This window comes from Columba livia, chromosome 14, assembly GCF_036013475.1.
Source record: "Columba livia isolate bColLiv1 breed racing homer chromosome 14, bColLiv1.pat.W.v2, whole genome shotgun sequence".
Classification (NCBI taxonomy): Eukaryota; Metazoa; Chordata; class Aves; order Columbiformes; family Columbidae; genus Columba; species Columba livia.
Window position 1 is genome coordinate 17,499,023 of NC_088615.1, and position 12,659 is coordinate 17,511,681.

The window sequence follows — 12,659 nt, forward strand, 5'->3', positions numbered from 1 at the left end:
GTTTTTGTAATGCTGATCACTTTGACTTCTCTAAACTTGGTCACGTCTCTTCTCATCTCCCCTGCTAGGCAAGGGAAGAAGTGCTCTTCACATTTAAGATGTTGGCAAACCTTGCACTTCGATATGCATGGAATGGGTTCTTTCAGTTTTCTTCTCTCAGCAAAATCTCCCACCCTTGTGGTTTTTATTGTCTCACATTGGCATTGTGTTTGGAACAGTGGGTGAGATGCAGACGTCAGAATTTTCACAGCTGTCTGGTTGCAGAGTTTTGGACCAACTGGCATCAGTGTGGGGGATGGCTTTTCCACTCTCCTGAACTGAGATTGATGTTGAGAGAATATCCTTATCTTTCAGGTCTCCCTTCTGCTTGCCCTCTGATATAAGCGCATAAGAGAGCACTGCACACTGTCCAGTAATTTTGAGGCTTTTGCAGGGTGTTTGAGTTCTTTCTGTTGAGGTTCTACCTAAATGTTAAGCGAAAATGTCCCTTAGAAGCAATTCTTCTGTCCTGAAAATGTTTCTTTTTCTGAAGAAGCAACCAGTGATGCTACAGGTAAGACTATGATATTTAAGGAAGGTGTGTTTGAGAGACAGATGTGTTTTGCTCTTGTTAAATCATGGAATCATTATTTTTTATCATTGGAATGTTGCCTGGATGGTAATACCTGTAGCTTTGGAGCAGCAAAGCAACACTGCCTGCTCTCGTTCCCTTCTTGTTGCTTCCAGGCACAGTGTGAGCTGGTGGCAGCAATTATGGATAGAGAAGGGACCCCAGTGAGTTTTCAGAGTGGATGTGTTTGGTGTCAAGGGGTTGTTCTCAGTGAAAACATGTTACCTTGGTGGCGTTTGGCTGTGTGACAGGTGGCTTATGCTGATGAAGGAGAGGTATTCCATGGGGGCTACTGCTCCTGGATACTGAGGCTCTTGGTGTGTTGTTCCTGCATTGCATGCCTGCCTGAAGGGGAAAGCAAGAGCTTGATTTTAGCATTCAGGTGGAAAATGAGACCAGAAGAACAACTCTTCATTGAGGTACATGAAGAGAGCTTGGGAGCTGTGGTTGCCCTGTGCATTTTCAGCCTTTATGGAGCATTGTTGTGCTGGGTTGTGATGGGTTGGAGTTGGTAAATGAGAGAGTCCCCTGCATTGTTTGGACTCATGGAGCCTGTTTGTAGAGGTGTCCAAATACCTGCGTCTTGGTCTTGTGTTTCCAAGCGTGATGAATTCTGTTGTGATGTGGCAGAGCTGTTCTTTGCCAGTGGATTGCCTTGCTGTGTTATGTGCTGGGTCGTCGAGTGTACTGGAGGCAGAAGAGTGTGGTTTTACTCCAGAGGAGAGGTGGGGTGATGTGAACGTGCAGTCTGTGTCCTGCATAAACTGGAAGGTTACTCCTTTCTGGAGGCATGGAAGGTGGAATGGAAGGGGAATGAGAGTTCTTGCCATTTCCGTGCTTCATGGCCAGTGTGATGTAGTCGTGTGGAAAATATTTTTGTCAACGTGAACAACAGAAGAAGAGATAAGGACAGAAGCAGAAGCAAACGGGACATGAGAATATTGCAGGCTGGACCCAGAATGAAAATGGAAGAGAAAGAATAGAAGGAGGAAAGAGGGAAGGAAGAGAAAAAAAAGAAAAGAGGTCAAAAGAGAACGAGAGGAAAATGGAAGGGAAGGGAAGGGAAGGGAAGGGAAGGGAAGGGAAGGGAAGGGAAGGGAAGGGAAGGGAAGGAAAGGAAAGGAAAGGAAAGGAAAGGAAAGGAAAGGAAAGGAAAGGAAAGGAAAGGAAAGGAAAGGAAAGGAAAGGAAAGGAAAGGAAAGGAAAGGAAAGGAAAGGAAAGGAAAGGAAAGGAAAGGAAGATGGAAGGATGGGAGAAAAAAAGGAGAAGGAATGGATGATAGAGGAGATTAGCAGCATGCACCGATGTTACCTGTGCATGGTTAATGGAGTTGAGGACGTTGACCTGCTCGGCACTAAGTGACAGCGTGTAAGGCTTGATGAAAAGTCGTGAGGAAGAGGAAAGACCTCTTGCCTGAGGGCATCTCCGTGTTCCATGTCGAGTGTGACAAAGACATGGAAGAAACATACAGGTAAAGGGGAGAAGTGAAGAGATAAGAGAAGGAGTAAGGGGACAGCGAAGAGAAGGAAGGAGGGAATGATAGAAATACATGCAAACACGTACGAATCAAGCAATAGAGAGAAAGAAGATAAAGAAAAGAAGAAACGATAAATTAAATACTAGCATGTAGTTATGCTTTTACTGTGTATGAAAAGGACGTGAGGGAGAGAAAGAAGGAAAGAAAGAAGAAGGAAAAAGAAATAATAAAACAAGATAGGACGACATAAGGCAAGAAACTAACTAAGGAAGGAAGATGACAACGATGATTTTAAAAAAGGAAGAACCTGTAAAGAAGATTATTAGAACGCGCCAACTTTACCTCTAGATGCCGAACGGAGCTGGTTCCTAACTGCCTCCGCCTCGGTTAAGGTACCTCTTTGCACGCGATGTCCCCTAGTAGGTGCTGATGCCTCCGTCTTTTGACGGTCTCCGCTACAGCGGCAACGGGCATGGATGATCTGCGAGATGTTGTAAAGGTGGAGACAAGGATGGAAGAAGGAAAAGGGAGTATAGACTAGGTAGCGTTGTGGAAAGAAACAGAAGAAGAAAGGAGAGAAAACGGAGGAAAGAAAGCAGGAATAGAGGAAGGAAAAAGAGTAGAAAAATAATATTTAAAAGTAGTAAAGAGAAAGCAAGGAAAAGAAGATGAAAGGAAAAGAACCTATGCGAACAAGCAGTGAGCAAGCAAGGAAGAAAGAAATGAAAGTGGGAAGAAATAAGAAAAAGAGGAGACGGGAAGGGAGAGCTGAGAGAGGAGCTGAGCAGCGCGGGTGCGTTGGTGGGAGCGTGTGCGGCGGCGGAGCAGCACACGGTGTCGCTGCAGGCTCAGAAACGACGGCCGAGCGGCTCGGCGGCTCCGCCCCGGTGCGGCGGAGAGCCCGGCTGTGAGCGCGGGGGGGCGGCGCGGGGCGGGCAGGAGAGCCGGTGAGTCCGGGCGGCGGCGGGGAGCCGTGCGGGGCCCGGGCGGGTGGCGGCGGCGACAGCAGCAGCGATGTGCGTGTGGTGGGGGCCCGTGTTGCGGGTGCTGGTGCTGCAGGCGGCCTGGGCGCTGGTCGGCGGGCAGGTGCGGTACTCGGTGCCGGAGGAAGCCAAGGCCGGGACGGTGGTGGGGCGTCTGGCGCAGGACCTGGGCCTGGAGGCGGGCGAGGCGGAGGCGCGGCGGCTGCGGCTGGTGTCGCAGGGCCGGCGGGCGAGCGTGGAGGTGAGCGGGGCGAGCGGGGCGCTGGTGGTGAGCTCGCGGCTGGACCGGGAGGAGCTGTGCGGGAAGAGCGCGCCGTGCGCCCTGCGCCTGGAGGTGCTGGTGGAGCGGCCGCTGCGCGTGTTCCACGTGGAGCTGGAGGTCACGGACATCAACGACAATGCCCCGCTCTTCCCCGCCGCCCGGAAAAACCTCAGCATCGCGGAATCGTCTCTGACGGGGTCTCGGTTTCCTCTGGAGGGCGCCTCGGATGCAGATATCGGAGTTAATGCACAGCTCTCTTATACACTCAGTCCTACTGAGCATTTCGGTTTGGATTTACAGCGGGCTGAAGAATACCGAGAATCTCTGTTTCTGGTGCTCACAAAAGCACTGGACCGCGAGTCGCTGCCCGTGCACCGTTTGGTGCTGACGGCGAGTGACGGGGGCCGGCCGTCTCTGACGGGCACGATGGAGCTGGAGATCTCGGTGCTGGACGCGAACGACAACGCGCCCCAGTTCAACCAGACTGTGTATAAAGTGCAGTTGCCGGAGAACGCTGCAGAGGGGACGCTCGTGATGCGAGTGAACGCCACGGATCCGGACGTGGGAATCAATGGCGAAATTACGTTCACAGCGAGCAATATTTTTCCTCCAAAAGGAATAAACCTTTTCCTTTTAAATCCGAAGAGTGGGGAGATCCATCTCACGGGCGCTCTGGACTTCGAAGACGTGCGTTCATATGAGATACAAATCGAAGCGACAGATAGAGGGACGCCACCTTTGTCGGGTCACTGCAAGGTGGTGGTGGAGGTGCTGGACGTGAACGACAACGCGCCGGAGGTGTGGGTGACGTCGCTGTCGGTGCCGGTGCCGGAGGACGCGTCGGTGGGGACGGTGGTGGCGCTGCTGAGCGTGTCGGACCGGGACTCGGGGGCGAACGGTCATGTGCGCTGCGCGGTGTGGCCGGCGGCGCCGTTCAGGCTGGTGTCGACGTTCGCGGGGTCGTACTCGCTGGTGCTGCGGGAGGCGCTGGATCGGGAGCGGGTGTCGGAGTACGAGGTGGAGGTGCGGGCGGAGGACGGCGGGTCGCCGTCGCTGCGCGGCCGTCGCGGAGTGCGGGTGCCGGTGTCGGACGTGAACGACAACGCGCCGGCGTTCGCGCAGGCCGTGTACACGGTGCTGGCGCGGGAGAACAACGCGGCGGGCGCGGAGCTGGCGCGTCTGTGGGCGCGGGACCCGGACGAGGCGGACAACGGGCGCGTGCGGTACTCGGTGTGGGAGGGCGTCGTGGGCGGTGTCACGTCGGCGGGCGGGGGGTGGCGTCCGGCGTCGAGCTACGTGTCGGTGGACGCGGAGAGCGGGCGTCTGTGGGCGCTGCAGCCGTTGGACTACGAGGAGGTGCAGGTGCTGCAGTTCGAGGTGCGGGCGGTGGACGCGGGGGAGCCGCCGCTGTGCGGCAACGCCACGGTAAAGCTGTTCGTGGTGGACGAGAACGACAACGCGCCGGCGCTGCTGCCGGCTGGAAGCGGCGGGCCGGGGCCCGGGGTGTCGGGCGAAGCGGTATCGGGGGCGTTGTGGGCGTGGGCGGCGTGGGGGGCGCCGGCGGGACAGGTGGTGGCGAAGATCCGCGCGTTGGACGCGGACTCGGGCTACAACGCGTGGCTGCGCTACGAGCTGTGGGAGCCGCGGGGGAAGGGCCTGTTCCGCGTGGGGCTGTACAGCGGCGAGGTGAGCACGGCGCGGGCGCTGGAGGAGGCGGACGGCCCGCGGCAGAGGCTGGTGATCGTGGTGCGGGACCACGGGGAGCCGGCGCGCTCGGCCACGGCCACGCTCAGCGTGTCGCTGGTGGAGGGCTCCGAGGCGGTGCTGGCGGCCGCGGGCTCGTCGTCGTCATCCAGAGCGGGGCTACGTCCAGCAGAGGATGGTGCGGCAGCGACAGGAGCGGCGGCGACAACGAACGTGTGGCTGGTGGTGGCCATCTGCGCGGTGTCGAGCCTGTTCCTGCTGGCGGTGGTGCTGTACGGGGCGTCGCGGTGGGCGCCGCGGGCGGGCGTGCTGTCGGGGCCCGGGCCGGCGACGCTGGTGTGCGCCAGCGAAGTGGGGAGCTGGTCGTACTCGCAGCGCCAGAGCCGGAGCCTGTGCGTGGCGGACGGCGCGGGCAAGAGCGACCTGATGGTTTTCAGCCCCAACTTCCCACCGCCGCCCGGCCCCGCGGTGAAGGAGACGCAGCCGGAGCCGCCCACTCTCCTGGACACGGTCAGTGTCCCCCACTGTCTTGCTTTTTACCCCTTCCCCAACTCCCCATTTCTCCTTCTTGCCTTTCTACCCCCTTTCGCTTTTCTCCCTCTTCTGGTCCTTCTCTCACACTCCCTGAGCTGCCAGTGGTGGGAACCAGGCTGCGCCCCTGGGCCCACACGTGTCAGGTGGTTAAGGATGTAAAAGGGACCTTTTCAACTTCCTTGGCATCCTTGCCGGAGCCCCTTGGCTCATGCTTTTTGGGGAAAGCTAAGGAATGTATTACCATGTCATGCAGCAGTTAGAGTTGACAGGTGAGTTTTGCTGTTGTAGGTGTGAGTTGTTCTCCCGTCGAATGAAATCACTGTGGATTGTGATGAGAGGTGCCACAACGTGGGCTTTTGAGATGGTCTTGCTTCATGATGTGTAGTATTTCCACCCTACCTTGCTTAGAGGAAGACACACAGGTTCTGAAGGTGACAGGACCCCAAGGACTATTTACTGCTTATTACCTTTGCTGAGTTCTGACCGTAGTGGGGTTGTCAGCTGCGGTTCCTTTGTCCTCCTCTCATTCTTCTCTGTAAGAGAGAGTAGGGCCAATTGGGAGTTCTCAAAGATTTTATCTCCCCATGGTGTAAATTCTTCTTTTTGTTTGGCTCTAACACCATCATTAGAAAGTAGGGAGGACATTGAGGAGTTTTCCATTTATTTTTTTTCCAAGTATGTTGTAACCATAGTTAGTAGTATAAAGTGGTTAGAGACAGGAGTGTGACCCAATGCAAGTGTAAGAAACAGGATTTTTCTTTTTCTTCTCCCACTCTCCTGACTGTGTTTTGAACTTGAGTTTTTGGCTGGACAGGTGGCTTGATGAACACTAACTTGTTTTGATACTCTTTCAATATTTGCGTTAGCAGCAACACCATTACCAGTTCTCTGGAAATGCTCCTTTCAACAACAACAACATAATATCTCATGGAAATTCTGCATTACAGTAGATACTATCCGCAAGATTGATATCTTTGTCAACATATGGGTTGGTCTCTCACTCAATGAAATCACTGCCCATTGCCATTAGATTTTTCCAAAAATGACTTGTACAAAGAGTATTGCTTTCAGGTCTGTAACATTTTCCTTTGAAGTTGCTGAAGCATTGTCAAACCTTAAGTGTCAGCTGTAGAGAGTCTGCTGGACACCATGTGTATGATATATCTGCCTTGACGTCCTTGCTGGAGCTCCTCGGCTTGTTCTTATTGAGGAGAACTAAAGAAAAGCATTGTTTCATCCAGCAGAAGTTATGGACAATGCCTGGTCAACATCTGGTTGATGGCAAGTTGAACATGAGCCAACAGTGTGCCCTGGCAGCCAAGAGGCCAACCGTGTCCTGGGTGTATCCAGCACAGCACGGCCAACTGGGCAATGGAGGGAATTGTCCTGCCCTACTCTACACTGGTGCAGCCTCATCTGGAGCACTGTGTGCAGTACTGGGTGACATGGGATAAAAAAATATATTAAGCTAATGCAGAGTGTCCAGAAGAGGGTTACCAAGTTGGTGAAGGGTTTGGAGAGGAAGCTGTATGAGGGGTCGCTAAAGTCACTTGGTTTGTTCAGGCTGGAGAAGAGGAGACTGAGAGGAGAGACCTCATGGTGGCTACAGCTTCCTCACAGTGGAAGGAGGCAGGCACCGAACTCTTTTCTTTAGTGACCAATGACAGAATCTGAGGGAAGGGCAGGAAGATGTGCCAGGGGAGGTTTAGGTAGGACACTAGGAAAAGGTTCTTCACTCGAGGGGTGCTGGAGCACTGGAACAGGCTCCCCAGGGAGGTGTCACGGCCCCAAGCCTGACAGTGTTCAAGAAGAGACTGGACAATACCCTCAGACATACGGTGTGAACTGTGGGGTTGTCATATGCAGGGACAGAAGTTGGACTCGATGATCCTTGTGGGTCCCTTACAATTCAGGACATTCTGTGCTTCTATATGTGCATGTTTTTTATGGTACTCTCATTGCTGGGAAGGGTCTGCGAAAGTTGGATTGAGCCTTGAGGTTGGAAAGGAAACTGTGGCACAGCACAGAGGTGAATGTGGCAGTGGTACTGAGTAGGGCGTGGACATCACCTGCAGTGATGGGTGACGTTGAGCAGTGGGAAGACCTGACTGTGGGAACTGGAAAACTTTGGGTAGATGATGGGCCATATTGTAAGAAGAAGAATGGGAGCTGATGTGCTTGTCTTGAGAACGCATGTCCCAGAGTGGGAAATGGAGGATGCCTAGGGGAAAGCATGAGGCAGGTTGGCTGTGGAATGTTCTTGCCCAGGAACCTTTATCAGACTCACAAGGATCTGGAGTTGGAGTCCTGAATCTTGAGACAGTGTGTGGTACTGAGGTGCCCACAGTATTTTTTGAGCTTATGATTGTCTCCACCAGAGACAGTGCCTTGTGCAGAGAGAGGTGTTTAGAGCTGGCGCATGTTCTTGTGGTGGAGCAACGTTTGTGTATTTTGGCAGTGATGGCTCCACATGGCACTGAGTAGGGCCTGGGCATGTGGCACTCGGAGGGTGACCTTGAGCAGGGAGGAGTGTTGCCTGATGGAAATGGAGAGGCTGGGTAGAACATGGTGTGTGTCATTGGGGGAGAAGTAGAGAACATCTGTTTAGCTGATCTCATTTCCCACGGCATGAAAGACAGGATGGTAGTAGAAAATCTCAAGCAGTGTCCCTGTGCACTACTTGCCTGGGATCCTCTGAGGACCTCCAGAAATTCCGCATATCCTCACACCCCAGTCCAGCCTGGCCTTGAATGTCTCCAGGGATGGGAGATGGCAACCTGGGCCAGTGTTTCACCACCCTCATAGTAAGAAATGTTTTCCTTAAAGATAGTCTAAATCTCCCCTCCTTTTGATTAAAAGCCATCACTCCTTGTCCAGTCACTACAGACCCTATAGAAAAGTCTGTCCCCATCTTTCTTATAAGCCCCCTTTAGGTGTTGAAAGGCAGGAATAAAGTCTCCCCAGAGCCTTCACTTCTGCAGGGTGAACAACCACAGCTCTCTCAGCCTTTCCTCATAGGAGAGGTCTTCCATCCCTCTGATAATTTTTGTGGCCTTCTCTGGACATGCTCCAACAGGTCCATGTCTTTCCTGGGCTGAGGACTCCAGAGCTGGACACAGTACTCCAGGTGGGGTCTCACCAAAGTGGAGTAGAGGGGTAGAATCACCTCTCTCGAACTGCTGACCACACTTCTTCTGATGCAGCCCAGGATATATTGGGCTTTCAGGACTGTGAGTGCGCATAGTCAGCTTGTGTCCAGGACCTCCAAGTCCTTCTCCACAGGGCTGCTCTCCATCCTTTCATCCCCCAGCCTGTATTGATACCAGGGGTTGCCCTGACCCAGGTGCAGGCCCTTGCATGTAGCCCTTTTGAACCGCAGGAATTTTGCATTGGCTCACTTCTTGAGCTTGTCCAGGTCCTTCTGAATGACATTCTGTCCCTCAGGTGTGGGACGTACGGATCCCTGAGGGTCACCATTCCTCACTGATCTCCATCTGGACATTGAGCTGTTGACCTCTACTAGTCAGTTCCTCATCCACCCATCCAGTAAATCCATATCTTCTCAATGTAGAGAGAAGAATGTTGTGGGGGACAAGGATGTTGTGGGAGACTACATCAAAGGCCTTACAGAAATCCAGACTGATTACAGCTCTTCCCTTGTCCACTGAGGTAGTCACTCTATCACAGAAATCCACTAGTTTGGCCAGGCAGGACTGGCCCTTTTGAAGCCCTGCTGGCGGCCTTTAATCACCTCCCTGTCTTCCATGTGCCTCAGCACAGCTTCTAGGAGGATCTGTTGCATGGTCCTCCCAGGCACAGAGGTGAGGCTGAGAGGTTGGTAGTTTCCAGGATCCTCCTTTCTACCCTTTTTAAAAATGGGTGAAATGTTTCCCTTTTTCCAGTCACCAGGGACTTCACCTGACTGACATGACTCTTGAAAAAGCATGGAGAGGGGTTTGGTACCTACATCAGCCAGTTCCTTCAGGACAATGGGACTGTTCTTAGTGAAAATGCTGTAGTGTTACCTTTGTGGCTTTTATTTGGCTGTGTGATGGGTGGCTCATGTTAAAGAAGGAGAGGTATTCCATGGGGATTGATGCCCATGAGCACGGCAGTTCTTGCCATGTTGTTGTGGCAGTGTGTGCCTGCCTGAAAGGAAAAGCAAGAGCTTGCCATTCAGTGTGCAGGTGGAAGATGAAGCAGGAAGAACGGCTCTTTTTTGAGGTATATGAAGACCCAGAAATGTTCAGTTGGAGAAAGAACCGTAAAAACCCAAACAAACAAAACTGCAAAACGAATTGTCCTTCACAGTTCATATAATCCGTTCCAGTACTGTGCTCATCAAAATTTTCGCTGTTATTTCACAGAATGAAAGTGGTGCCCTTGCCGTTTAGAGCTGTCCCAACATCACCTTTAGAAAAAGTAGAGCTCCCCTGTGCATAACATTTCCCTCTGAGATAGCTGAAGCATTGCAAACCATGAAGGGTCTCCTGCAGAGAGTCTGGATGACATTGCCTCTATTATACCATCTGTGTTATTTTCTGTAGTATTCTTATCGATGAAAGGGTCTACAAAAGCTGGAGTGAGCCCTGAGATGGGAAAGGGAACTGTGGTACATCACAGAGACGAATGTGACAATGGCACACTGATGTGAAGAGTTACCTTGAGCAGTGGGAAGGGTTATCTGTGTGAATTGGAAATCTTTGGGAAGATTATGGGCCATGTCATAAGACAAGAATGGGAGATGAATTGCTTGTCTTGAGAATGCATGTCCCAGAGTGGGGAATGGAGGATGCCTAGAGGAGAGCATGAGGTAGGATGGGCATGGAGTGTTCTTGCCCAGGATCCTTTCCCACGCTCCAAGGGTCTGGAGCTGGAGTCCTTCTGGATCTTGACATACTGCATGTTATTTAAATGCCCACAATTTACTTTGAGGTTATGAATGTCTCCCACCAGAGACAGCCCCTTGTGCTGCTGCTTGCCTGATGTAGAAAATGTGTTGGTAAGAGGAGATGGAATGCAGACTGATGAATGTTGTCTGATGAATCTCTTGTTTTAGGAAAGGTGCTGTAGGAGTGTAGCACTTCAACCTGCTGTCCTTGTGTATTTGTGGGCATCTACAGGAACTTCTGCAGTTGTTGATGTTGCCATGATGATTCCTTGCTCCTCCTCAGACAGGATTTGTGAGGAGATGTGGTGAGGTGTGTGTAATCTTTGGTCTCACAACTTCCCCTGCTTGTGCAGTTGCAGCATGGGTGGCCTTGGTACAGATGGTGTGTCCTGTTGTCACACATGGTTAATTTTCATATGTGCACATACACACCAAGCCCTGCAGAGCAGCCTAGCTCTGTTTTTCTGTGGTACAAATTCTCCCACCCGAATGATATTGTGATTGTGCTTGCACTTTGGCATTTGTTATGGTCCTCTTGAAGAATAAAATCCATGTGGACTGGGATCACAGCTGTCACAGCTCTAATCACAGAATCTTATAGAACTTTAACGTGCAGCTCTGTGGTGTTTCCACCTGTGATTGCTGAGAAGACACAAAGTATTTAGGGTGAAGTTCCTGAATCTGGGATGGGTCTGTCAGGCAGTGAATTCCTTTGCATCTGTCCATATGTTCTTTGTGCCGATCACGAGGGAAGGTGAATATGTGGGTCACATGCAGTGTGGGGTTTAGAGCTGGGACATGTTCTTGTGGTGGAGCGATGTCTGGGTATTGTGGCAGTGATGGCTCCATGTGGCACTGAGTAGAGTCTGGGCATGTGTCACTTGGAGAATGATTTTGTTTGGGGAAGAGTGTTGCCTGAGAGAAATGGAGATGCTGGGCAGAACACAGTCTGTGTCACTGCAGAAGCACTGGATAATGTCTGCTTAGCTGTGCAGATGCTGTTTCCCATGGCACAGGAGAGGATGCCAGTAGAAAACCTTGAGAAGAGTTTCAGTGCACAGGGCTGCTCTCCTGGGATCTTCTTGGGACCTCCAGAAGTTTGGCATATCCTCCTTTCCTGATGTTCCGTGTTGTAATATTGCTTTTGAAAGTAATTGCCATACAGGCCTTAAATCTCTTGCTTTTGATGTGGAATGTCGTTGGCCAGACAGAAGTCACCACTCTGGTCTTAGTTTTGCTAGGGAGTGGAAGAAGCACTCTGCATATTCAAGATGTTGGCAAACGTGTGTTTTGGCACAGTTGAACATGTTCCTTTGTTTTTTGTCTTTTCTCTTAGCAAAAACACCCACCCATTTTTTTTGTCTTCTCTCACACTGGCAATGTGCTGCTTACAGTCAATGAGAAGCAGATGCTGGAATTTTGACAGCTGTCAGGCTGCATGTTTTTGGGTGGTATTCAGTCTGTGTGGGGGAAGGTTATTCCACTTTCTGGAGCTGAGGCTGATGTTGACAAAATGTCACCAGCTTCCCTTTTGATAGAAGAGCATGAGGGAGCACTACACAGTGTCCAGCATTTTGAAAGCTTTTGGAGAATGCAACTAACTTTTTTCTGTCCAGTATCACCTGAAATTGCTGATATTAATAATATTAAGGGAAAATGTCCTTTAAAACCAATTATTCTATTCCTAAACAGTTTCTTTTTTATTCTGAAGAAGCAACCAGTGGTGCTACAGGTAAGTCGCTCATTAGAGAGGATGTGTTTAAGAGACTGATGTCCTTTTGTTCCTGTGCTTTCGTGGTATCTTCATGCTGGATCAATGGAATGTTGCCTTGATTGAAATGACTGTGGGTTTGAAGCAGCAAAGCACCACTGCCTGCTCGCGTTCCTTTCTTGCTGAGATGGTGGCAGCAAGCACAGATGGAGGAGGGACCTTAATGCATTTCTTGGAGTAGATGTGTAGGGCATCCAGTGTTCTCAGCGAAAATGCTGTGGGGTTACCTTGGTGGCTTTTGTTTCACTGTGTGATGAGTGGATCATGCTAATGAGTGAGAGGCATTCTGAAGGGAGTGATGCCCCTGGGTACAGAAGTTCTTGGTGTGTTGTTCTGGCAGTGCATGCCTGAAAAGAAAAACAAGAGCTTGACTTTTCATTAGGCATGTAGAAGATGAGGCCACAAGAACAGCTCTTCATCGAGACA

The 12,659-nt window shown here is 51.4% G+C and overlaps 1 protein-coding gene across 1 annotated transcript; it reads left to right on the plus strand.

Annotated features, from left to right (window-relative positions):
• The first annotated feature begins 3,102 nt into the window (after positions 1 to 3,102).
• LOC102097933 (protocadherin alpha-2-like) lies at positions 3,103 to 11,885 on the plus strand. The gene is made up of 2 exons (XM_065030077.1): positions 3,103 to 5,547; positions 11,799 to 11,885. The coding sequence occupies exons 1-2, from the start codon at positions 3,103 to 3,105 to the stop codon at positions 11,883 to 11,885; spliced, it is 2,532 nt and encodes an 843-aa protein (XP_064886149.1).
• The last annotated feature ends 774 nt before the right edge of the window (positions 11,886 to 12,659 follow it).

Coding starts and splice junctions, on each gene's coding strand:
- LOC102097933 (XM_065030077.1), top strand. CDS start 3,103: ATGTGCGTGTGGTGGGGGCCCGTGTTGCGGGTGCTGGTGCTGCAGGCG. Junction 5,548..11,798: donor CGCCCACTCTCCTGGACACG/GTCAGTGTCCCC, acceptor CTTTTCTCTTAG/CAAAAACACCCACCCATTTT.